The sequence below is a fragment of the Equus quagga genome, chromosome 13, assembly GCF_021613505.1.
Source record: "Equus quagga isolate Etosha38 chromosome 13, UCLA_HA_Equagga_1.0, whole genome shotgun sequence".
In the NCBI taxonomy this organism is placed as follows: domain Eukaryota; kingdom Metazoa; phylum Chordata; class Mammalia; order Perissodactyla; family Equidae; genus Equus; species Equus quagga.
In genome coordinates, this window is record NC_060279.1 from 73382714 (window position 1) to 73408983 (window position 26270).

General features: G+C 56.3%; 1 protein-coding gene across 2 annotated transcripts in view; it reads left to right on the plus strand.

Moving 5' to 3' along the window:
• CMIP (c-Maf inducing protein) overlaps positions 1-18805 on the plus strand; it is a 239326-nt gene extending 220521 nt beyond the window's left edge. For both annotated transcript variants that reach the window (XM_046682695.1, XM_046682696.1), the window contains 11 exons: positions 499-564; positions 1874-1900; positions 2212-2260; positions 4990-5097; positions 7568-7684; positions 9393-9533; positions 10335-10382; positions 11384-11530; positions 12405-12510; positions 13981-14051; positions 16806-18805. In XM_046682695.1, the coding sequence (XP_046538651.1) occupies positions 499-564; positions 1874-1900; positions 2212-2260; positions 4990-5097; positions 7568-7684; positions 9393-9533; positions 10335-10382; positions 11384-11530; positions 12405-12510; positions 13981-14051; positions 16806-16859 (934 nt within the window). In that variant the 3' untranslated portion in view covers positions 16860-18805. The remainder of the gene's footprint in view (positions 1-498; positions 565-1873; positions 1901-2211; positions 2261-4989; positions 5098-7567; positions 7685-9392; positions 9534-10334; positions 10383-11383; positions 11531-12404; positions 12511-13980; positions 14052-16805) is intronic.
• Positions 18806-26270: the final 7465 nt, after the last annotated feature.

The window sequence follows — 26270 nt, forward strand, 5'->3', positions numbered from 1 at the left end:
GTGGTCTTCCCTGTGTGTGCGCGTGTCCTAACCTCCTCTTCTTATAAGGAGGCCAGTCACAGGGGTTAGGGCCCATCCTCATTTTACCTTAATTACCTCATTAAGGACCTGCATCCAGATGCAGTCACATTCTGAGGTGCTGGGGGTTAGTTCTTTAACATAGGAATTTGAGGGGCGGACGCAAGTCAGCCCGTAATACCCTTGGATAGTTCAAAAGATGGAAGGCACAGTGGTCCGCAGCCTGGGTTTAGAAGCGAGGAGGGGTGAGACCCCGGGAACTGGGCCGCTAGTCCCTTCAGTTGCCGTTAAGGAAATCTCCGGACAGGTTCTGTCAGGCCTCGTGGCTGCGCTCCGGGCACCGGCTGCTGGTCCTCCCAGCTTCCCAGTGGCTGGAGCAGAGTTGGTGCCATGTGAGTCTCTCTCAGCCCATCCACGACAGTGTGCCAGAAACCTCTCCTGGTCCAGACCAAACCTGACCACTGCCCCTTCTCCTTCCAGGTCGGACTATGATGACTGGAGACCGTCTCTGGCCAGCTTGCTTCAACCCATTCCATTCCCCAAAGAGTAAGTCCCACTCACGTCTCCAGAACCCTCTGACCTGTGAGGGAAACCTCAGTCGTCCACCAAGGCCTTAGCGGGGGGCCCGGTCACGTCCAGTCACGGGACGCACTGAGCCACCCTGGGAGCACCGCAGGTGACAGGGGAGACGGAGATGTTGGTCCTCAGCTGTGGGACCCCCGGGGAGGCACCCCCCCACACACACTCTGAAAAGTGGGAGAATCACCTCCTCGCGTTTTTGGAGGGACTCACTGAGCTGAGGATGTGAGCAGAGCCCCCGTCCCGCACCACACCCCCACGCAGGAGCAAGCAGTTTTATTGCCCATCAGAGGGAAGGAGTCGTGCCGTCTGCCTCTCCTCTCTCCAGGGCCCAGTACAAATCAGAAGGAAATGCGTGTGGAATTGCTCTCTAAGCTGAAAGCTGTCTTATGACGCCCAATACACCCATTACGGTTATTAGCTCCCGCTCCACAGTGTGCTGGGCCAGAAATGGACCCTCCCTCTGTGTCTCTCTTGCCAGCCCTTATCGCAATATTGAATCTGTCACAGGAAAATAGGGAGAAACAGCCCAGCGGATAATGGCCTGAGGAGAAGGCTCTGTCTAATAAGCAGGCCCTAAAATGCCTCAGGTCGCTGTTTTGATAGATGTGAAGAAGCCGGTCCCCGGGCAGCCAGGGGCTCTCTCAGGAGCCCATTACCGAGCCTGTGTTGATGACATGCGGCTCTCCGAGGGGGACATTACACTCAGTAATTGCCCCATTTGCTGGCCTGGCGTGTCCCTGAGGCCCCCAGGACTCGAGACCAGAGAAATCTGACTCCTGAGAGCCACCGCATCTCCGAAGAGCAGTGGCATCGCTGGCTGCAGCCGCCGTCTCTGCAGCCCCAGGGACACACTTGACAGTGGACCCATGATGCAATTCGCCTGGAGAATGGTCCCTCATTGCCGCTCTGATGTACGGCGGTAATTAGTGCGGCCGCACCTTAATTGTGGAACAATTAACAAACACACCTGGGTCCCCAGTGCCCACGCACAGGCACACACGCTCACACTCACCCCAGTTAGCGCCACTCCTGTTTATAGGTGCGGGACCTGGGGGCGCTCAGTCTGTTCACGTCACCATGATCTGTAGCCTCATCAAAGGAGGCCTTTGTTTTGCAGTTTCGAGCAGGGACAACATGTCCGTGTTCTCTTCTCCACTCCCGCTTCATTCCTTGAATCACACGTAAAGCCGAGCGGTCCCCCAGGAGGTCTGTGGGTCACGGTGCCGTTTCAAAGGCGCCCCATTAACCCCCTTTCCCTTTGCTTTTGTTGTAGAGCACTCGCACACGAGAAGTTCACCAAGTGAGTATTTCAGCAGCGCCCTCGTTGCCTCCCCCTGGTACCAGTGTCCTCTGTCCTGAGATCGTCCCCCAGCAGCCAGCCCTCCTTCCGGCCCATTCTCTGTCATGTGCATTCTAGGAGGCAACGATGGCTCCTCTTGGAAGTTCTCCTGCAGCACGTGTCCAAGCCCGTCCAGGCCTTTCCCGGTCTGCCAGCTCCCCCGGGGTCCCTGGCCCTTCCTGGCTCCTCCTCCACCCCCAGCCCTGACCCCCGTCCTGGTCCACACCGGCCGGGACCCTAGGCGTGACCCCACTCCCGTCCGTCTCTTTCAGGGAACTGAAGTACGTGATTCAGAGGTTCGCTGAAGACCCACGACAAGAGGTGAGGTGTCCCTTGGCCCCCCAGAAGGCATGCTGTCAGGGCCGTAGCAGGACTCGCGCAGCCCTCTCCGAGCCTTCTGTGGCTCTGTCAGGGCCTCCTTGTCACCCACGGGCATTCAGAACAGTTTACAAAGGCCTCTTGCCTTGTGCATAAACACAGCCCCCGCCGTGAGCGTCTGAGCCAGCCTGGGATGTCAGAGTTGTACTGTCAGCTCAGGCTAACCAGAGGCGGTTTCTCCTCGAATCCCAGGCCTTGATTTGGGGGCCGGCTGGCACAGGGGCTCCCTGCCAGATGCAAGACAGCTTTCGGTTCTCTCTGGTCCTGCCAGTCTCTGTGAATCTGCAGGCAGGGAAGGAATCTGAGTTGAGATCTGAGCCGGGGTTTCATTTCCCGGGCATGGTGGCCAAGGGCCTCCCTGAGGGGCCACTCTGTCCCTCAGACAGCTGGGCTTCAGGGAGAGGGAAGCCTTCCATCTGAGTCTGTGTGTGTGAGCAAGGGCTCAGAGCAGACTGGGGACCAACCGCAGCCATCTCCTTCCACTGCATCAGTGTGATGACAACAGCCAGCCTTTATTCGGTGCTCGCCCGTCAGGCACATTCCGTGCGCACAACGCTTTCAGTCAGTTCTATCATTATATTTCAGGATTTATATCAGAATTACCCTCCTTTGAGAGTTGAGAAAACTAAAGTTGAGTTCCATCTCCAAGGTCACACAGCTGGTACATGGCTGAGGCAGGATTTAAACCCAGGGAGTCTGGCTCCCAAGCCTGTACTGAAGCTGGCTCTGTAGCATTCACGCTGGGCTGGGGGCTGCAGAGATGAGCAGGAGCTCCCAGCCCCCTTCTCTGTGTGCATGGATTCCAGGATGTGAGGGGGTCTGGCTCCCAGGCGGGGACAGACCCAGCCACATGCACCCCACTGGAGCAGGAGGATAAGGATGGGCAGAGGAGGGAGCGAGTTATTCTCAATGGAGCCAGAATATGTTGTCTTCAGGCCATGCTGTAAAACCTACTCTAGAAGGATCTGGTTCTAAAACACTGTGATTCCAAACCCGGGTTCCAAAGGCTATCCTCGGGTGCGATGGGAAAAAGCGGAAATGGTGGATGGGCAGCTTTCAAACGGTCAGATACCAGTGATGGTCTTCGTGGTTCCGAAATCTTAGCTTTCCTGCCGTGCGTGAAGACAGATTCTCAGAATTCCCCTGGAAAGTGGGCCTTTATTTCAAACACAGACTTTGAAGTTGGGGAATAAAAGTGGCACCAGCTGCTTCCCACAGCAGAGCTTCAGAGCCAAGAGCTGGGAGCGAGGTTTCCAGGCCCCAGGAACATCCGTGAGGAGAGGAGGGGCTGGAAGAGGACCCGCTCCTGGACCAGCCTGGCGCCTTGCCTCCCCTCCCTTCCCCTCCCTGGGCCTGCCCCTGATTTTCTCTCCTTTTCTCTTCCTCTGTCTCCCCTCCCACCTTCTCCCTCCTGAGTGGAGCCAAAGTTGTTTTATAAGCATTTTGCTATATTTGTTGAATGGAGTTTCATAGTCTTGGTTCTGTATTTCTTTGAAGTAGATAAGTTAACATTTGATATTCTTCCAACTCAGAGGGAAAATCCAAGCCCCACCACCTCTGTCTTCTGTTTACTTGTGTGTGAGTCGTGATCACTTGAGTATCTGTGAGTAAGTGACTCTTGGCAGCAGATTGTCTTCTCCTGAAGGACATGGTGGGGCTGTTCTCTCCTCTGTCTTCTGAGGATGGAGTAGGAGGAACAAAGGTCCACGTTTCTGTCTCTCTGCCCCCCTCCCTCTCTCTCTCTCCTTCCTTCTTTCTCTCTCTCTCTCCCTCCCTCCCTCTTTCTCACTCTCTCCCTCCCTCCCTCCCTCTCTCTCTGCAGTCACAGCAGGGGCCAGGGTGGATGTGGGATTCCTCCCAAACACAAACACACGCACACGCACATGTGTTTGCACACACGTACACACGCCCACCCATACACTGACACACCAGGCACTGGGGAGGATGTTGAAAGGCAGAGAGAGAGCTGGGCTTCCGGCGCTGAAATTGCCCCCCGCCCTGGACAGAGTCCCTTCCAGGGAGAGGCACAGAGACTCAGAAGGAGGTGCAGATGAGACCCAAAGAGAGGGTGGCAGGGTCCCAGAGAGCAGGTAGCGGGACAGAGACCCAGTGAGGGGGCGGACACCTGGAGAGGGGTACCGTGCTCTCACGTGAGGGTGAAGATAGGAAACTCAAGGAGGGAAGAAAGCAGTCCCCCGGAGGGTAAGGGTCCGCAGTGGGGGGAGCAGAAACCCAAAGAGTGAGTCGGGCGGAGGTTCAGAGAGAAAGAGGGGCAGAGAGCAAGAGAGAAGGGTTAGAGACACAGAGAGGGGAGAGAGAAGGAATGCCACCCCCCCACAAAAAGGGGCTATGTCTGTGCAGTGGCCTAGAGCCTCCCCTCGGTTGGGCCACAGGCTGCTTTTATTCAGGGCAACCAACCAAACCGGCCCCACCCTCCTCCACGGAGCTGGTGGCTGATGGCTGGAGCTCTGTGGTCTATGGGGACCACGGTTTTTCCCAAAAGGCCTTCCATGGAATTTGATAGAAGGCTGGGAGTCGCTGGACTAAGCAAGGTGAAACAGGTCCTTCCCTGCAGGACTCCTGCGGCCCTCGGCAGCCGCGTGTGTAGATACAGGGCGCTGTTCTCGCCGGGGCCTCGAGGGTCTGACCCCGGTGCCTCTCCTCTGCGGCAGGTCCACTCGTGCCTGCTGAGCGTGCGGGCCGGCAAAGACGGCTGGTTCCAGCTCTACAGCCCCGGAGGGGTGGCCTGCGATGACGACGGGGAGCTGTTCGCCAGCATGGTACGTGGAGCGGGCCCCTGCGCTGGCTCTGCCTCTCCCGACTAGTGAAGAGCCGGCCGTGGCCAGCCCGGGAATTTCTAGGCTAAAACGATGCTGATGGTGAAGGTCGTGGTGGTGAGGACCACGAGGGTCCCTTCCTCATTTCTTATCTGAGCATGCGCTGAGCCAAGGGCATGAAATGCCTCCGTCTCACTGAGCTCTGTGTGGAGCTGTCGCTTCCTGTCACCCCAGTGTACAGACCAGGCAGCTGAGGAGTGTGGCGCTGGCTGCCCCAGCTCACAGTTTATCGCAGCAGCAGTGTGAGGTCCCAGGGACTGAGTGCTTAGCGTGCACAGGGATTCTAGAAGGCACTGCACATCTACCAGCTCATCCAATCCTTGCAACGAGAAGCCAAGGCCAGGGTGATCGTCCACCCTGGAGATGAGAGATCCGAGGTCACCAAACCAGTACCTGCAGCTGTGGTGACTTCTGGTACTTTCTTTGTGCCGGGCATCCCTCACGGGCACTATCTCTTAATCTTCACAGTACCCTATCCCTTAACTACATCTGTGTTGAAACAGGCCCAGAGAGGTACAGTGGCTTGCCTGAGGTCACACAGGCCTTCAGCCTCCATGTCCCTCCCTTAACCCAGGCCCATGCTGTCCAGAGCCAGCCCCTTCTTCCACTGTCAGAGTGTCCAGCTCCTGACAGGAGGCAGAGACTCTCCTCCCCGAGGGCAGATGCTCCCCCAGGTGGCCAGCAACCTCAGCTGTCTGGCTTGCTGCCAACGCCAGCTCCATTCTGCCATCAGGAGTGTTCCCAAGCATGAGAAAGCCTGGGCGTCAGCCACACCTGGTTCAGATCGCAGCTCGGCTCCGTGCTAGCTTGGTGACCCTGGGCCACTGACTTGCCTCCCTGGGCTTCCGTTTCCTCATCTGTAGAACAGGGAGCGTGGAATTGACTTCACGGGGTTACCATGGCGACTGCGTGCGATAATAGATGCGAGAGGCTGAGCCAGAGCCTCGCGCAGTGAGGGCTCGCAAGTAACGGAAGTGACAGTTGCAGTTGTTCTCATCCCTCCGGGAAACCGGTTCAGGGGGTGAGCTGCTCATCAGGCTCGAGCAGTGAACTCAGCATCCAGGTTTGTGCAGTGACGACAACTCCGGCGCTGTCCCTGGAACCATTCTTGAGAGGAGCTTATTTTTAGGTCCTTTTCCTTAAACGTACCTGCCCTCCCCTCCTCACCTGCTGCCTGACCAGTCCCTTTTGAGTGCCCTGTGCATCCTGGAAGTGCTGGCCCTGCCTGCCTGTGCCACCTCTCTCTCACCACTCACGGAGGCGCCTCTGATGTCACAGCTTCGCCATGGCAACGCCTGGTGGTCCCCCCACCCCTGGCTGTGGGGACTGAGTGTGAGAGAGAACTCAACGAGCTGGCAGTTTCCCAGCCAGAGAGATGGCGTTTGTGTGCCAGAGTTGTTCATGATGGAGCAGAAGGAAACATCCATGGGGAAGGAGCAGGCAGCCCCTGGGATGGCAGTGCCTCGTTTCCATGGAGACACATGGCACGGAAAAGGTGCCCTTGATTAGGCTGCCGTTTCCCACCACGGAAGGGCATTCACTATTGCTTGAAGTGGCGAGGGGAGCAAACGAGGTGTTGGGCCCCCCCCCCCAGCCCTGTTGCTTGGGGACCCCTGCCCTTGGGCCTGGCCTCTAGATACACCAGAAAGAATATAAGCCAGGATGGAGCAGAGTTTGCCAGTTCTTGGATTTCTGGGGCAGACAATCGCTCACAATGCCTCTGGAGCTCACAGAGGGCCTGGGAAGGGGAGCTGGGGCTCCGTGATGTTCCCTGTCCCGCGTGCGAGGCTGGGCTCATGCACCCCCGAGCAAGGGCTGCCCAGAAATTTCTGCCAGGTTGAACAGTGCTGAGAAGCCAGAGGGCAAATGTCAGCAGAGTCCTGAGGGGAGCAGGGCTTGGGGAGGGGGGGCGGGGGTGGTAAATGTACATGACATAGATTTTACCATCGTAACGGTATTCGAGTGCACAGTTCTGTGGCGTAAAGTACAATCACGTTGTGCAGCTGTTGTCACCATCCATGCACAGAACTCTTCACCTTCCCCAACGGAAAACCCTCCATGTCTATTAAGCACAAACTCCGCAGCCCCAGCCCCTGGCCCCCGGCCCCCACCATTCTGCTTTCTGTCCCCATGAATCTGACTGGTGTAGTCCCTCACTGAGTGGAATTCTACACGATTTGCCCCTTTGTGACTGGCTTATGTCATTTAGCACAGTGTCCTCGAGGTTCCTCCGTGTCAGAGGGGTCTTTTGAATCTGATTATTTCAGATCTGGTGTCCAGAGGGGGTGTGGTGGGGGGGGGTTTCTGATAAACGTCTGGTTCTGTGATCCTTCTGGTGTGCTCTAGAGGCAGGCGCCGAAGGCCACAGCCCCACGCGGTCGCTGCCCTTCAGCTGGTCCATCTCCTCTCGCAGGTGCACATCCTCATGGGCTCCTGTTACAAGACCAAAAAGTTCCTGCTCTCCCTGGCGGAAAACAAGCTGGGGCCCTGCATGCTCCTGGCGCTGAGGGGGAACCAGACCATGGTGGAGGTAAGGAGCCGGCCCGAGGCCCCAGCGGGCTGCTGGCTCGCCCGGTGCTTCCTTCTCGTTGACTGAGTGCCTTCTGAGAGCCCAGAGCTGTTACGGGAGCTGGGGATACGGAGGCGGGTGCCGTCCCAGCCCCCTGAGCTTAGCGGGAGCGAGGGGCCTTCGTCCAACAGTTTCTCAGTTTCCCTCATGATCTGTGTTGGTCAGAGGGATCCAGAAGGTTTCTGTTCTGCTCGTCTATTGCTGCATAACAGACCACCCCAAATGGGGGCTTAAAATAACAATACTCCTTGATTTTGCTCACGCATCGTGGGGTGCCTGTGCTCAGCTGGCCAGTTCTCGCTCTGGTCTCCCCTGGTCACAGTCACACGGGCTGGCTGGGTCATCTCCGAGGCTTGTTCACCCGCATTCCTGGCCCCTGCCTCAGGGCACTCACCCAGCGGAGGCTGGAGTAGCCTGGGCTGCCAGGTCTCTGCACGCAGCAGCCTCGGGGTTGTAGGGTTCCCACTCACCAGCGAGCACACCCTCGGCCCCAGCCCCTGACGTCACCTGTCACCCGATCCTCACCATCTGCCCCGAAGTCCCAGAAGCCTGGGGCTCCTAGAGCCACTGTCCAAAGAGAGACCAGGCGAAAGCCATGTCACTTTTCCTAACTTAACCTCAGAAGTCAGTCAGGAGCACTTCCGCCACGTCTGCCCATTGGGAGGGAGTCGCCAAGGCCGGCCCATAGTCAAGGGATGGGAATCAGGCCTCATCTCTCAGCGGGAAGAGTGTCAAAGAATTTACCACCAGAGCTTCTTGTGCAAGTGAGAGTTAGGGTGAGATCTGAGGACCAAGGAGAAGTTAGCAAGAAGGCAGGAGCAGAGCACTCCAAACAGCACGTGCCAAGGCCCTCTGGCAAGAGGCTTGGTGTAAGAACAGGGCCGGGGGGGCGAGAATATAGTGAGTCAAGGGGGCAAGAGGTTCAGGATGCAGCTGGACGTGCCTGAAAAGGCCTGGTGAGGAGCTTGAAGTTTGGTCCAGATGCTGGTCCTGACTGCCTTGTGCAGGGGGACGTGGGGGCAGGGGGTGAGCAGAGGACAGGAGGCAGGCAAGCGGTGGCGTGAGGACCTGGGCCGAGTGGGCTCTGCTTGGCGAGTGAGGAGCCATGGGAAAGGGGATCTCGGAGGCAGGGCCGTCGGCGTGTGGATCCGGGCAGGTGGGGCTGGGAAGGAAGTTGTGCACGCGCAGCAGGCGAGGCCCTCCAGGAGGCTGCGCAGTGCACGTGTCCCCCGGGGCTGCAGTGCAGTGCAGTGCGCACGTCTGGAGGACTTACTGTGTGCCAGGCCCCAGGGGAAGAGCCAGGGGTAGAAACAGGTGTTGTGTCTTTGGGCTCTCTCCCAACCCTCAGGGGCCTGGCATATGTCGTTTCTATGTGCATTTGCCAAGAGCCTACTGTGCGCTCAGCTGGGTGTCCACTAACACGCCTTGTACAGGTGGGCAGTGGAGGTCGGTGATCTGTCCAATGTCACACGACATTGCAGACCAGAGAGCAGGTTGCTGATTTTCGGAATAAGACCCTTGGGGTGCACGGGGTGTGCTGAGCTGATCTCTAGGCCCCCTTTCTGGAGAGTGGGGCTGTTGGGCAGGCTGTTTGGCCCTCTACGCCTACACGGGGCAGCCCGGCCCGGAGTCGCAGGCCGGCGGTAACACATCCGTGGCTCCCGGGCAGATCCTGTGCTTGATGCTGGAATACAACATTATCGACAACAACGACACCCAGCTGCAGATCATCTCAACCCTGGAGAGCACGGGCGTGGGGAAGCGCATGTACGAGCAGCTGTGCGACCGGCAGCGGGAGCTGAAGGAGCTGGTGAGTCCACGGCCAACTCCCGGGGCCTCCCGTGCCAGGCCGGCCGAGAGAGCGGCTGGGGTGCAGTAGAGCAGAGCCTGGGGACTGTTACTTGCACCTCCCTGGGCCTCTATCTCATTGAATCCTCCTCCAGACCCAAAGTGGTCGGGATTAGCACCTGCCACTTTCCAGATGATCAGAGACACAGAGAGGTCAAGTCAGTGGCCCAAAGTCCCACAGCTTGTCCAGGGCCTGGCCAGGACTGCATCCTGCCTCACCCCAGAGCTGTGCATGGCAGTCACCTGCCCACCCTTGCTCCCCCTCATCCCCACATCCCATCTCATGCATGGGGCTTGACCTCCAAATGCAGCACCTGCACCTCTTGGCCACAGGGCCTTCTCTGTCCACACGCATGCACAGCAGGATGGAAGTGGCGGGAATTCCCGCCGCCTGGTCTCCTGCAGCAGCTCTGAACCACTGACTCATGGGAGAGGGTGTCTAAACCCTCCAGCTCCCTCCCCTCCAGAGGGAGATCCCCTACACGTGACTCCTCCCCCGTCTCCCAGAGGCCCCCATGGTAGCTGGACCGATAACACCCCCTTCCCTCAGGGGCCTTTGCCATCTCTCTTCCCCCTCCCCTGCTGGCGAGTCTTGGGAATAGACCACCTGTGCTCAAACCCTGTCTGGGGTCTGCCCCTGAGACCAAGACCACCATGTTGCTTCCTACCACCAAGAAGTGAGAATGGCACCATGCGTGGTGGTCGTGGAGGTAGGGTCACAGGGAGGAAGCTCAGGTCGTAATCAGCCTGGTTTCTGTTGCAGCAAAGGAAAGGCGGGCCCACCAGGCTAACACTGCCCTCCAAGTCCACAGTGAGTTGTTTTCCTTCTCCTGCCGGGCGGGGTGGAGGGAGGAAGGTGGGTCTGTGCTCCCTGCTGGCAGCGGCAGACAGTGTCTGCTGGAGGTGATGGCGGGCGAACAAGGACCCTGTGATACTTGCCAGGACAGCTTTTCCAGGAGGGAACCAGGCTACAGGAAACCAAACATGGAGTAGATTATTGTTAATAGTAACATGTTACCAGTTATTAATCAGAATGGTGGTAGTAGCTAGTATACATTAAACATTTAATGTACCAGATACATTAGTTCCTTTTATCCTACTGCCCCACTATGCTTAGCACATGGCTTCCACCTCATGGTCCAAAAAAGGCTGCTCAAGCTCCAGCCATCTTGTCTCCATGCCAGCCATCAGGAAGGAGGAAGAGGCAAACATGCCCCTTCCTTTTAAGGACCTTCATGGAAGCTCTGCTTGACTTGCCTGCTTTTAAACCATTGTCCAGATTTAGCACATGGCCACACCTAGCTGGGAAATGAGCTTTAATTCAGGGCAGCCAGGTGGCAGCTAAAACTCAAGGATTCTATCACTCAGATGAAAGGGAGAATGTATGTTACCCTCAAGAATCTCACAGCCTAGTGCTCAGGCCTTAGAGTTGAGGGGCCTCAGTGTTTGTATGTGGGAAATGGACATAAGCTGCTGCCTGGGAGACACATGCACGCCCAAGGGAGGGCTATGGCCTTGGAACACCCCAGCTCGTGACTCAAGGTGTGAGTCATGGCACTGAAGGCTTTCTCCTCCGCCCGCAGCTGCCACCCATGGGGACATGGAGGCAGCCCCTCCCTCCCTGACACCCCCCTTGGCCCAACCCACCGAGCCGTGCCATCACCTCGGCTCCTGGGGAATTGCCGCCCCCAGGGACAGCTCTCTGGGGGGCAAGGGAAAGGAGGTGGGGAGGGGGTTGGGAAGGCTCAGGGTCTTGGGAGCCCCCGGCAGCCCCCGGCCTCCCCAAGACCCCGCCTGTCGGTCTATTTGCAGGATGCAGACTTGGCTCGTTTGCTGAGCTCTGGCTCCTTCGGAAACCTGGAGAACCTCAGTCTGGCCTTCACCAACGTAACCAGTGCCTGCGCCGAGCACCTCATCAAACTGCCTTCTCTCAAGCAGCTGAACCTGTGGTCCACTCAGGTGCGACCGCCCGCCCGTGCCTGCGCCCCGGCCCCCGCCTCCCTGCCCGCCCTCCACCCCAGCCTCGTGCCCACCCTGTGCCCTCCTCCATGGCTGGCCTTTCTGCCCAGAGCCCACGGGCCCAGTCACTTGACTACCACACCCTTCCCGGCTCAGCACCCAGTTCCCCCAGGCCAGAGGCGGTTTGGGACCTCATGAAGCCCAGTGGCCCATTTCGCAGCTGGAGTCGCCGAGGTCCCGGGCAGGGACATGCCCGGCGGTGTCAGAGGCACCAGGAGACAGAGCTGAGAAGCAGGGTCTTGCGAGCCTGCCTGGGGAGCGCGGGCAGCCTGTGGGTCTCTTCGTTGTAATAAAGACCGCTGTGCTTGCTGCCCATGCTCAGTGTGCATCGAGCTGTGAAGCGCTTCTCATGGGGCAGCACTCGTGCAGCACGTGTGGAGTGTAGGGGCCACCGTTGCCCTCATTTTATAGCAGAGAAACCGGGGCGTTCCCAGCAGTCCGCCTTCCAGGCCCGGCCCTCCCCATCCCACTGTCCCAGCTGTGGGGAACGGCCGCCTCAGCTCCCTCTTGCATCCAGGAGTTGCTGAGTTCAAAGCCCCCCTCCGTAGAGGCAAAGCTGACTCCCAGGGAGGGCCATGGCCTGGCCCGCGTCCACAGGCAGAAGCCAGACTCAAACCCAGGTCGAGAGAGGCGTTTGAGTCTTTGCAGAGAAGCGAGAGCAACCCAGACCCAATACCTGGAGGGCCGTGGGCCCAGGAGCTGGGCTCTGTCCCCACCCCGTCCTCCACCACTGCCCCAGCCTAGGGTCCTTTCCTTGGGGTGCCCGGGGGAGGCCTGAATCAGTCTCCAGGGCTGAGAGGTCCTGTGCCCGCAGTTTGGAGACGCTGGCCTGCGGCTCCTGTCGGAACACCTCACCATGCTCCAGGTGCTGAACCTGTGCGAGACGCCCGTCACCGACGCCGGCCTGCTGGCCCTCAGCTGTGAGTATGAAGGGGCTGCCGGGGAGGGTGCGGGCCCACTTCATCCATCCATCCATCCATTCACTCACTCACTCGCTCAGTCAGTCAGTGAACTCTGGCTGAGCACCGACTTGGCACTGTGCGCTTTGCTGTGTGCTGGAGTGTATTCATTTATTCATTGAACAGGTGTCCACTGAGCACCTACTGTGTGTAGGGGCCATTCTAGGTCCTGTGACAAACCAGGAGCTTCTATGTGTCCTCATGGAGCTTCTAGTCTAGGGGAGAAAGAAAAAGATGAGTAAGGTCCAGCCCATACCCTCCTGACACTGTCAGCCCAAGAGACCAAGTTCAAGGAAAGTGTCCCCGGACGTTGTGGCCATGCTTCCCGACCAGCAGCCGCAGCATCACTGGGAGCTCCTTAGAAATGCGGACGCTCAGGCCCTGCCCAGACCCCCTCACTCGGAAACTGTATTTTAATAAGGCACCTGGGTGCGTCCTGTGTGCACTAGAGTTTGAGAAGCGCAGCCCTAATAGAAGGAGCCACACAATACTCTGGGGCCCTTGAGATGCCAGATCCTGTACCCTGATCCCCATCTACTGGACTAAGCTTCCGGGTGGCATTGAGGCTGGGGATCTGCATTTCCCGATTTCAGACCCATTGCTTTAGATGAGAGGCCCGTGCCTCAGCTGGAGGAATTGAGCAAGGCTCTCCACGGGGGTGACTGGGCTGGGTGTGCAAGACACCCATGGAGGAGTTAGCCAAGGGGGAGGCATGCTGGGCGGTGGCCGTGTCCCCTGCAAGGTCATTGGCAGATTCCCGATGGCGTGGGAGGGGGTGGGGGCGGGTGACAGGGCTAATGGAGAGCAGAGAGGGTGAGGTTTGGAGCCACTTCTCTGCCAGTGTGCCCCTTGGACACTGTCACTGGAGTCACACAGCAGGGTGGGGGGCCTGGGTAACGATGCAGATTCCTGGGCCCCACTCCAACCCCCTGCTCAGCATCTCCGGGAGTGGGACAGGACATCATGTCTTTGACAGGCTCCCCATGTGACTCTTGACGCAAACCGAAGTTTGAGGCCTGCATCTGAGAGTCCAGGCCCTGAGTCAGCTCCTACTGGAAGAGCTCCCAGGCTTTGCTTGGGGGAAGGGCCAGGCCTGGCCTGTTGGGGCTGGTCCGGGGTGTGGCTCTCAAGCTCTGGGGACGTTTGGGGTCCAGGCAGTGGGGAGGCACAACAGAGGGACCAGAGAGAGGGAGGCTCAGAGGGCAGTGGAGAATATGGACCCAATTCAGACCAGTACATGCCTGAAATAGACTTTCTGTACCTAGTGGACTCCCCGCTGAGCCTCTCAAATTCCGCCTCCCTCACCCCATCTCCTAAACAGGGGCCTTGGCGACCACACTCAGTCCCCCAGCTTGACCGTCCCATACCTGCAGCTGCCCCTTGTGGGGTCTCACTGATCTAATGACCGTCTGTCTGTCTGTTCTCGTACAGCCATGAAGAGTCTCTGTAGTTTAAACATGAACAGCACCAAGCTCTCGGCTGACACCTACGAAGATCTGAAGGTAATTCATTCTTTTCTTCCTCCCTCCCTCCTTCCCTCCCTCCCTCCCTCCAGCCAGCATCTAGATACTAACACTTCGCCCTCACGGAGCTCATTCTCCAGCAGGAAAGGCTATTACATCAGCGTATAAGCCAATAAATAAAATACTGGCAGGTTGAAAGGAATGACAAAGAGGAAGCCAGCAGGGAATTGGTCGATTGGAAATAGGGAGCCTGTCAGGCATGGGATGATCAGGGACAGTCCCTCTGAAGTAGAGGCTGCATAAGCTGAGACCCAAAAGTTAAAAAGCCAAGGATGCAACAGGTGAGAGGAAGAGCGAGTGCAATGGTCCTGAGGCAGAAAGAGTTGACGCAAACGGACTTTGTGGCAAATGGAACTAAAAGGTGAGAGAGAGAGCCGACTGGGGCCAGCCTGAATAAGCCCTCACAGGTCACGGGGGGACCCTGGGCTTCCTCCAAGTCCAGCAGAAAGAAAGCTTTCAGAGACTCTAAGCAGGGTGGTGAGTTATGCTTTTAAAGGTTTGTTCTGGCTGTTACGTGGAAAATAAAATTTTTGAGGGGAGGGGCCAAGCAAGAGTAGAAGCAGGGAGAACATTCACGGGGCTGGTGCAGTCACCCCGGTCAGAGCCTGGACCGGCAGCCCAGGTGACACTGGCAAGATAAAATTGGGAGAAGCGAGGATCTGAGTGGCAGAAGGCAGGGCACATGTTTTTTGTAAAAAAGCTTGTCTTGGGGAGTTGGCAGGGCTGGGCCTTCAGCAGCCTCCTGCCGCCCTGTCATCCTGCACTGGCACCAGCTGCCCCAGAAGGAGTGGGCGAGGCCGCAGGGAACCAGCGCCCTGGGAACGAGGGCTGGGCCAGGAGGCCAGATGGTGCTCCAGTGTGCCAGTGCCTGGGCACCCTGGAAGCCACTTGGAGGGGGTCCTGCAGCAGCCTTGGCTGAGGCCACCTGCAGCAGGGTCTCCCCTCTCCACTCCCACCTCCAGCTCAGCCAGAGCTGTAGCCCTGGGCTTGCTCACTGGCCAAGCCTCTAGATGCTCTTGGAGAACCTACTGTGTGCCCGGCCTGTGCTGGCGACAGGGCCGCCGAGGAGCAGCTGCCTCCCCCCTTCCCGGGAAGAAGCTCAATCCTGCCAGACAGACAAGAGCAGCCCACCAGGGCAGGCCAGGGCTCGGGGGCCAGCAGGAAGGGGACAGCCAGCTCCGTTCACTGGGCCAGAAGGGTCTCCACAAAAGGGGGTCTGGAGAAGTGAGTTTGCCAAGCAGAGGAGAAGAGATAGCTAGGGTCCCAAGAAGCACAGGGGAGGGGAGGCAGTGGATGCAGGAAGGAGCCAGGCTGGAGTCGGCCCAGTGACCACCCTGGGGGCTGGTCAGAAGATCCAGGGCTCCCAGACCTGCTGAATCCAAATGGGCCTCTTAACCCCTCCCCCAAGGATTCCCGTGCATGTGAAAGGTGAGGAAGCAAAGATGCAAACACTCCTGAGACCAAGCAGGAAAGGTGGGCATGAGCCGCCATGAAGAAGTCACTTTCAGTCCATGTGTTATTTTCCCACATTCGGGAAACTCACAATGGTGCCAGCTTGATGGTACTGGTCAGTGACGCCCAGACTCTGTGTTGCGGGGACTCGGGGCAGACTGGAGACTGCCTGCCTTGGAGGGGGCAGGGTGGTGGGGGCAGCCTCCGTTCTGCACCAGGCAGGTAAGGTCACAGAGTTCACTGCCCAGTCCAGCTAGATCTTCCCTTTTTTTCATGAGACCCTGGAAGTCTGGATTCTTCTGTGGCAGTCTCCTAATTTTGAAAGGTTTCCTTAAACGTTCTTTTTACAATGCCACACTGGTGAGTGCAGACCCCGTGTGTAACCTGTGTCTGGGCCATAGGGAGCCATGGAGGGTTATGGAACACAGGAGAGAAGCAGTGAAGAATTGTGTGTGTGTGCATGTATGTGCATAGCTGTGTGCATGTGCACATGTGTGCATGTGTGCGTGCACTGGCCAGTGCACGGGAAAGTTGGGAAGGGAGGAGGAAAGGCAGGAGACCAGTGAGCAGCCTCTTGTACAGTGAAGGCTCGTTAAGGAAAAGCCCACCGTTTATAAAAGAGGGAAGCGAGGCAGCGTCTGGGTGGAGGGATGGAGAGCAAGAAGCAGCTCTGAGGAGTATCAGGTGGAGTCTGTAGCCTAGCGACATCCTCCTGGGGGAATGCTGGGCGGGAAGAATCCACAGACCCCAGGTACCTGCAGCTTGTGGTGATCCCGTGTTATTTCGCCTGCCTGACTTCTGATGGTGATGAGGACCATAGAAGTGAGAGGGGTCCCGTCTGTAGACACAACCTTGCACTGGCGGGGGTGCTCTGGGCTTGCTGTGCATTTGGTATTTAATCCCTAACACCATCCTGGGGGCCGTCCTGGAGCTAGACTGGAATTCACTCCACAGATAGGGAAACTGAGGGTCCCGGAGGCTGGATCGTCTGCCCAGTGTCGCAGCCAGCAAGTGGCAAGGCTGGGGCTCACACCCCGGGCTTCCCACCTGCAAAGCCAGGGATCCGAAGCCTCTCTGAGGCGTGGGCATGGAATCCCAGGAGCCGTCGCCTGCCCTCTCTAGCTGTCGCCTGCTTTCTCTGGGGCCGGGCACATCCCACCTGAGATTCTCCCTGAGGTCACCCAGCTCCGAGCTCCAAGGAACCCCCAGTGACCAGGTGGGGAGTGGAGCTAGGCACTGCCAGGCTCAGGAAGGGACCAAATGCTTCTTGCTCCCCCGCAGGCCAAGCTTCCCAACCTGAAGGAGGTGGACGTGCGCTACACAGAAGCCTGGTGAAGCCTCGGCCGGGCGGGCGGAGTTTGCAGCCGCAGCACTCTCGACTATTAGCCGTAGAGCGGCCGGTCCTGGGGGCCCACCCCCAGCGTGCCGCTGTGAGATAGATGGGGGAGTCTTTCTGGGGGCAGAGGGCGGAGGGGGGAGGGGGTGGGGAGGGGGGTCCGTAAGCACGCCCAGCCCCCGCCTAATTCTTTTAGCTTCATAATTGGAAACCTTGACCTGATCTAAAATGGACTTTGTAGCAACAGCGGAGCGTCAGCGGGTCGGGGAGGGGGTGGGGGTGGGGGGCTTGGGGAGGGAGGGACCCTTCGTGGATTTTCTTTGCCTTTGTGTTTAATGCCGTGTGGGAAAAGTCAACTCTGATGCCACCATCACGAGACCCCGAGGGGCCTCGAGGGCCGCCGAGGATGCTTTCTTCCTCAGAGGCTCCGGCTGAGAACTGGCCCCCGCCACTGGGACAAGAAGACCCGTCAGTCATCACACCCGTCCTGTGTCCTCGCCATTGCTATGCAAAGTGATTCTTGTTGTACATAAGATTTAAATAATGCTCCTATTTAAGAAATGTTGACAAATTGCGGGTCTGGGACCTGCCTCTTATTTATGAAGTCTTTCACCCTCCCTCCCTCCGCCCGCCTGCCCCTGGCGTGTAGTACTGTATAAGCCAGTCAGCTGTCGGGGTAGTGGTAGTATTATTGTTATTTTTTTAAAGGAAACAAACAGACAAAAAAAAAAACAAAAAAGAAGCTCCTTGGAAAATTAATTGCTCTTTCGTAATGGATTCTGTAAGCTGATGCTCTCTTGTCGGTCCGTCTGTCCTCCCGCCCACCTGCCACTGTGTTTCCCATTCCCCGATGTTTCCGACCGCCCCATGGGGTGGGGGTCAGGCTGGGGGGAGGAGCAGGAGTGGGGTCCCCACGTTGTAGTCTTGCTCCCCTAGGGCCCCAACTCTTTCTCTCGGCCCCCTTTGACACATTTGGAGGGGGGGGGTGCTAACCTATCCTCCCTGGTCCATCCCCCAGAAGAGCTGCCCCGCCCCCACCCCCGGAGAGCTCCCATCTCCGCGGGCCTCTGCTGTTCCCGTCCCCGACTGAGACTCTGCCACCTGTGGCCTCCCCGCCATCCTGTGCTTCCCGTGGTCTCCTCATGCATGCCCGCCTCTTTGCATGGTCTCTTGGGAGAAGAGACAGACGTTGCCTCCACCGTCCTGACTGCCCGCCCCACCCCCATGGATGTGGCCACTGCAGCGCAGACGCCCCTTTCGCCCCCACACCTGTCCCGAAGACAAACCAACCTCCGTTTCTTTTGTAAACAGTCGGCTTTTTCTTAACAAGCCCTCACTGTACAGAACAGCCCCTTTATGGTTTACTTGGGGTCCCCTCTCCCCCAAGCCCCATTCTGTTGGTTTAGCACAAATACTTGCCCTCGGCACCTCCAGACCCACGCCCCTGTCGATGTAATTGTTTTATATATATTTAATCTTATTCAATGGAAACCATGCTTTTGTCGTTTTATACTTTGCTAGGTAGACTTTATTACCCCCCGACTACGCCCTCATTTTTTTAAAAAAGGAAAAAAAAAAAGAAATTGGGTTTCAGTCTTAATTCATTTTACGTGCCAGGTTTTATTTCGTGTGTGCGTGAGTGTGTCCGTTTTGTGTTCGGTCCTTTTTTTTTTTTGTCGTTGTCGTCCTCGTTTTCCGTTGTTTGGTTTTATTCTCTCCCCTCCGGTCCTATACTTTACAGCACTCTGGTGCAGGAAGAAGCAGAAGCAAAAAAAAAAAAAAACTTTAAAAAAGAAAAAGAAAAAAAAAAAAAAGAAGAACCGAGACATGCCACCTTTCCCCTTCGCACCGTTGCTTTTCCTGATGGTTAATACTACTGTCACGTAGCTGTGTTCAGACATGTGAAACACTTTCAGGCAAAAATAAACTGTAAGTGACTCATTGACATCTGGCCTTTCTGTGTGGCTTCGAGGGGGCCTCTCGGGGGGGGACGGGAAGGCCGAGAGTTGGGGGGCTCCCGGCAGGGCCTGAATCCCCGCTCCTGAGTGTCGAGGCTTCTCACCCTGGGCGCGGTTGACCTCTGGGGCCTGATCTTCCGACATCCGTGGTGGGGCTGTCCTGTGCATCACAGCATGTGGAGCAGCGCCCCTGGCCTCGACCCACTAGAGGCCAGTCGCACCCACCCGCCCCGGTCGTGACGACCAGAAATGTCTCCAGATGTTGCCCAGCGTCCCCAGGGGACAGTCACCCCAGGGGAGAACTTGTGCCGTCCATCTAGACTGCTGGGCGGCAGGGCCTTACTGAAGCTCTAGTCCGGAGCTCTCAGAGGAAGGTGCCTTCTCCTCTCTGGGGTTCTGGAAACTGCAGGTCCTGATTCCCAAAGTCTGGGTGGGGCCCCAGCGGCCCGTCACTCACCCGGCTCTGCCCCACATCCACCCCATCGCCAGCCTGCCGAGGTGACTCCAGAATGTTCCTGAGTCTCCTCCTCGTCCGTCTGCACCTCCCCCTCCCCCAGCCTAAGCCAGGCCCCTTGACTCTCTCTGGATGACAGGAGCAGGCCCCCACCCCACCCCCGCTGCTCCCCTGGTTCTCCTCACTCTGAAGGCCTGTATACATCCTTCAAGTAGGCAGCCTAAGAACATGATGGGGTGTGGGACACTCCATCCGCCTACCGCTGGCCACACAGGGAAAGCAGGTGCCAGAGAAAAGGGTAAGGACGGCCCTGGACTTGCTGGGTGGCAGGCAGGCCTTGTCGAGGAGGGAAAATCTAAAGGGAATGTTCCAAAGAGCCCTAGGCTCCATGAGTCAGCCTCACCCTGGCTTCACCATCACCTGCTGCAAGTATAGATGTGTCTGCACATGCACGTGCCTGCGCAAGGCACTGCAACCTGCTCCGTCTCTGATCCTTGCACCTGGCAGAGGGCCTGGCTCACAGGCGTTCATAACTACAGACAGAAGATGGGGCCCTGCCAGCTGTCCTGTCCTCAGCCCTCCTCCCCACTCTGTCCTGCATCATCTGGGCTCTGCCCCCTGGCTTCTGCTGGAGCCTGGAGAACGCAGGCTCCCTGGTGGAGGTCGGGAGATGGGAAGAGAAAGAGGTTAGGGCGTTTCTTCCCCATGTTTCCCAGCTTCAGTGCTCATTTCTGGCAGTAGCGGCCCCCTTGGTGAGCCCCGCTCCCTCCGTAGCCACCCTCTGATTCCAGCTCCCAGCCCCACCCCCTCAGGGTGGGACCTGCCCCCTGCCCCTGCTGTCAGAGGCCTTACCGCCCTTAACCTGGAATGTCCCTCCTCCTGGTACAGCCAAGTGGCACCACGTCTTCCCTCGCCCTTCAGATCTGCAGGTGGTAACAGCTCCTCGAGGTTGGTTCCTGGGGACCTTGGCTCCGCTTGTCAGTTCTCTGAGCTATAGCCCTGCACATGCCTCCGTAGCTTGCCCTTCCTTCCATTCTCACCAGAATCCCACCAGAGTAGGCCACCTCTTTCATGCCAGGACCCCCCTTCTTCCTCCCCCCAACACACAAGCAACCCCAGCAGCTGATGGTGCTGGTCCCAGAGGGGTCCAACGAGAGCCCAGTGGGGCTCTAGGCCCTTGAGCTGGAGAGGGATATTAATCAGGAAATTTCAAGGCAAATCCTGCAATTAGGGGCACATAGAGTGGCTATTGGATTCTTAGGAACTGAGCTCTCTTAGGAACTATTGTCCCATTCACAGTGCCTGCTTTAGAATGAGCTGTTCTCCAGTCACTTAGACTACAGTGTGAATGGTACTCCCTGGAGTTGCACCACGTGGGAGCCCGGTTAGCCAAGCTGTCATTTATGTCTGGCAGACTGCTCTAAAGTAGCTAGGCTCTCTTGGAAGTTTCTCTAGAGGCCAGCAGGGAAAGGGGTTAGAGAGCCTTGGAAAAGGGCCTGGCCTCACTCATTCATTCATGCATTCATGCATTCAACGATTCTTTATTGAGCACCTGCTTCCACCAGGCCCTGTGGGGGGGGGGGGGGGGGGGGGGGGGTGCTAGAAAACATGCAAGAAGAAGCACGAGACATGGCCCTCGTGGTCCAGGGCCCAGGGTCCTAGTGCCCACGGGCAAGGAGTCAAGCTGCCCCGCTATTGCATGGCAAATGCTCTGACAGGAAGCTATGGTGGGCCCAGAGGGGGACAACCAACCCAGGCTTTAGGGGTCAGGGAGGCCTCCTGGAGGAAGTGGTATTGTTGAAACTGAAGAATGAGGACTTTACCAACTCATCAGAGAGGAAAGTAGACTGTGCCAAGAGGTGGCCACAGACCAGAGCGCAATCTGCCCGGAACCTGTAAATGGAGAGTAGAGCATGCATGGGGCGAGGGACATGTGTGATCGTTGGGCCTGACTGGTGTCCCTCACAAAAGAGATGCTGAAGTCCCAACCCCTGGTACCTAAGAATGTGACCTTATTTGGAAATGGGGTCTTTACAGAGTAATCAAGTTAAAATGACATCATATGGGTGGGCCCGAATCCAGTATGACTGGGGTCCTTATAAACGGAGGATTTGGACACAGAGGCGGACCCGCACAGAGGGAGTGGATGGGCAGGGGCAGGGAGCAGGCCATGCAAGATGATGGCAGAGCGTGGAGTGATGCGTCTACACCGCAAAGATGGCCAATAAGCCCCCAGAAGCCAGGGGACAGGCATGGCACAGACTGGCCCCCAGTGAAATTTTTGCCAACCCTGCCCACACGTTGGTTTCAGCTTCCTGGCCTCCAGAACTGTGAGCATACATTTCTGTTATTTTAAGCCCCCAGGGTGCGGTACTTTGTTACAGCAGCCCAGGGAAACAGTGTATCAGTTCTCGAGGGCTGCCATGCACTGCAGAAATGTATCCCCCCACAGTTCTGGAAGCCAAAAGCCCAAAATTCAGCTGTCCGCAGGGCCGTGCTCTCTCCGAAGACAGAGGAGAAGCCTTTCCTTGTCTCTTCCAGCTTCCGGTGGTTCCAGGCAATCCTGGCTTCCAGCTTCGCCCTCCCATCCCTGCCTCCGTTCCACCGGCCTCCCCCCTCCTCCGTCTGCCTCCCCCTCTCCCTCTGCCTTTCTCTCATAAGGCTCGTGCTGTTGGATTTAGGGTCCCCCTGGATGATCCAGGAGGAGCTCACGGCCAGGTCCCTAACTTGATCGTTTCCGCAAAGACTCTTTTTCCAAATACAGTCACAGTCCCAGGTTCCACATGAGTGTGTCTTCTGGGGGTCCACCATTCCACACGCTGCAGGGGGCGCTGGGGGCTGAGGGGAGCCAGTGTCTGGGTACTCATGCTTCGAAGTCCGGGGTTTATCCTGAGGGCTGTGAATGATTGCAAGGAGCTTGCAGTCATCTTACCCGTTTTCTAACAAAACACTTACATGGCACCCACTACGTGCCAGGCACAGGAACAAGGGTTTTGTGGTCTGAACTCATTTACTCCTCCTGGCAAGCCTATGAGGGAGGTGCTAACACAGTCCCTCTTGACCAGTGGGGAAGTGGAGGCCAGGAGAGGCTGCGGCTTTCGGTCAAGGTCACACGGGGAGCAGGGGACAGAGCCAAGCTTATAACCCAAGCATTATGGGAAGATCTCTGCATTGCTGGCTGGTGAATGGATCTGGCTGGGGCTTGGACCAGGGTAGGGACCATGTGGAGAAACAGAGTCAAATAAAGCTTAGGAGCAAAACTGCAGAACATGGGGATCGGTGTGGAGGGAGGGCCAGAAGGAGTCAAGGATGATGCTCCGTTTCTTGGCTTATTCCCCAAGGCAGGCTGTGAGGGTCTAGAGTTAGCACCTCTGCCTAGCAGAGGTCCTCAACGACAGGCGGGGCTGGTGTGTAAATGTCCCAGCTCCCTCGCTCCTAGTGGGCATGCAGAACGCTGAGGCCCCATTCTCCTCTGACTCCTGGAGTCCCTCCCTGGGATTAAGCTCCAGCTGCCCCCAGGGCTCCCTGGCTTGTTAGGACATCCTGCCCTTCTCCCCCTCACGGTCTCATGGACCCATTTGTGTTCCCTGGGACCACTCCCTCAATAAGCTACCTGTGCTTATTGGAAGCTTTATCTCAGAGCCTGCTTCTGGGGAAACCCAAACTAAGACAGTGACTGACCATGCTAGGGGACAAAGAGACAGGTTGGGGACGGAAGGGGAAGCCCCTTCCACAACACCCTTCCATGACAGGCTGGGAAAACCCTCCCAAGGAGACTGCGTGGTCACAAGGGTATTCCTGCCCCGACCTTAGCAACAGAGCCGAAGGGGGCCCAGGAGTCAGCCTGCACCCATGTTCAGAGATGGGGATGTTGGCCGCCTGAAGGCCTCATACGTTGCTGGTGGGAGTAGAAATTGATCTGACCACTTTGGAAAGGGTATCTAGGAAAGCTGAGCATCTGCCCCCAGCCCCCGTGACCCCACAGCTCCACTCCTGGGGTACACCCAAGAGCCTGAGCTCGCGTGTCCACCCAAAGACGCAAACAAGAATGTTTACAGCGGCAGTATTCATAATAGCCAAAAAATGGAAACAACTCAAATATCCACTCACAGGAGAATGAATAAATAAACTGTGGGATAGTCACACGGGGGAATAACGTAAATGTCTCCATCAACAGGAGAATGAATAAATACATAGTGACATAGTCATCTGATGGGATTCTGCAGAAAAGAGAAAAAGAACCAGTGACGATGCACACAATGACGTGAATTAATTGGCTAGACATTACGTTGTGCGAAAGGTGCTGGATACATATGAGGGTTTGCTGTACGACTCCATTTATATAAAGTTCATGAACAGGCACAAGTCATCTGCGATCATAGAGGTCACAATAGTAGTTACCTCTGCAAGGGGTGTGGGGATGTTATTGATGGAAAGGTAGGAGGGAATCTTCCAGGGTGATGAGAATGCAGTACGTCTTGATCTGTGGATATGTGGATGTTTACACGCTCATGGAGCTCTACACTTAAGGTTTGTGTAAATTCCTATATATGTTACACATCGACTTTTTAAAAGTGACATCAGGTGGAAGCAACCCAAATGTCCATCAATGGATAAGCAGATAAATAAACGTGGTATATAGAGACAATGACTATTAGCCATCCACAAAAAGGAATGAAGCACTAACACATGCTCCAACATGGATGAATCTTGAAAACATTATGCTGAGTGAAATAAAGCAGACACAAAAGACCACATATTGTATGATTCCATTTATATGAAATATCCAAAATAGGCAAATCTGAATAGAGAGAAAGCAGAGTGGTGTTCACCAGGGGCCGGGGAGTAACTGCTCAATGGGTATAGGGTTTTATTTGGGGGTAATGAAAATTTTTTGGAACTGGATAGAGTTGGTGATTGTGCAACAACGTGAACGTTCTAAATGCTCCTTTAAAACAGTTTCTTTTATGTTACATGAATTTTGCCTTAATTTTTAAAAAAATGTCATCAATAAAGAATTTTTTAAACAAAAAGATGGCTGCTGCTGTGCCTGGGCCTGGGAGGGTGAGAGATGACTGGCAGAGCCATACTCGTCCAGCCACTTAAGTGTCCCCTCCTCAAAACACTCTACTGCCATCTGCTGGAAAGTTGTCATAATGATTGTAGTCCAAACTCATGATGGACTCCTCAGCTGTGGTACCCTTGTGCAACGCATAACCTGCACAGCTGTACATGCTGGGATCTGTAACTTCACTACATTTTTCAGTGCACTCTCCAGATCTGGATGGGGCGTTGGAAACCTCAGTACTGGCGTCCTTCCTGTTCCTGCTCTAAGGCTGAATAAGGCTGGCCTGGGCTAGCTTCACCAGGATTTGTCAGGGAGATGAAATCCACATGGTCCCTGAGCCACTCAGCCATGTATTGACACCTGCCCTTCAGAGCCCCCTCCAGAAGTATGGTTGGTCACTCCACAGAAGCAGGGGGCTGGCACGGGCTGGAAGGTTTCCACCAAGCTCCTGGCAGCAGACCACTTGGCTGTTTGTTTTTCCTCTAAATGTGATGGTAGCAACAAAGAGCTGGTCCCCTAAAACACTGGCTTGTGTCTCCTCTCTGATTTGCCACGGGGGAGAAGGGGCTGTCGGATCCAGGGAGCACGAGGCTCAGGGATGGGGCACTGGGATTTCAGGCACTTCCCGGGCACAGCGTAGCCCTCACTGCAGCTCCTCCCTGGGGCTCACACACACATGCACAGGCTGCAGGGGCTTTGCTGGGGTGGGAGGTGGGGCAACAATTCTCTCCCGGGCTTTCTCAAGGGTAGCAGTAATGCATCTTAAGCCCCTTGCAGCCCTGTAGTTCCAGCACGGTCCGTCATGGGCATGGGGTTAAGGGGCTGTCTCCCCTGGTGGGTGGCTATTGAAAACCAGCGCTGTCTTATAGAAATAGAATTCAAGCCACATGTATAATGTAAAATGTTCCAGTAGCACATTTTAAAAAGTAAAATGAAGCAGCCGAAATTAATTTTAATGATATATTTTCTTTAACCTAACATACCCAAAATATTATCATTTCAACATGTAGTCAATATAAAAATGATTAATGAGATGTTTCACACTGTTTTCTTTTTTGGTATGAAATCTTTGAAACTTGGTGTGCATTTTGCACTTCCAGCACATCTCAGCTGGGACCTGTCACATTGCAATCGCTCGGGAGCAGTCGTATGTGGCCAATGGCTCCTGCATGGGCAGCACAGTTCTAGAATTGCTATAGACCCCGAGCTGGGGCAGGGGCAACATGGTAGGAAGTAGGGAGCAGCAAGGGACAGGACTTGAAACAACACTTACGCACCAATGAAACGGTTTTTACTTAGAGAGGCCACCTCAGAGCCGCCTGTGAGCTCGGGGCCGGACCTCCGGGGGAGCTCCTGCAGAAGCGACTTGCAGACATCCCGGGTTCGCAGTTCCAGCCGCCAGTCCTGCTGGAAAGCAAACATCTATTTTAACTGATTTTTCAAAAGAAGAGTATATTCATTTCTAGGAGAAAGACTTGTAGATCATAACTGTGCATCTCTGTGGAAGAAGTGAATGAATGAATGAACGAATGAAAAACTCCAATGTGAAGATAGTGTCTCTGCTGATGAAATGAGGGCAGGGGCTGGGCATCTGACCCACACATCTAGCATCAGGGGTTGGGCAGTAAGACTGGATTTTTGACCCTGAGCTGAAGGCCATCAAGTGTGGCCCTGGGGCAGCCAGGCACAGGCTCACACAGAGCTCTGCCCCTTATTAGATGGGAATCTCGTAAGGCACCTGGCGTCCTTCCTCCCACTGGCCAGCAGCCACCAGGAGAGCGTCCTCCCTTCACCTCCCACAGCCTTCCATTCCCCCCACCACCCAGTCATTCATTTATTGAGCAAAAATGTGTTGCGCTGAGCCTTGAAACACTGTGCTAAGTGAAAGAAGCCTGTCACAAACGTCCACATACAGTTCAGTCATATGAAA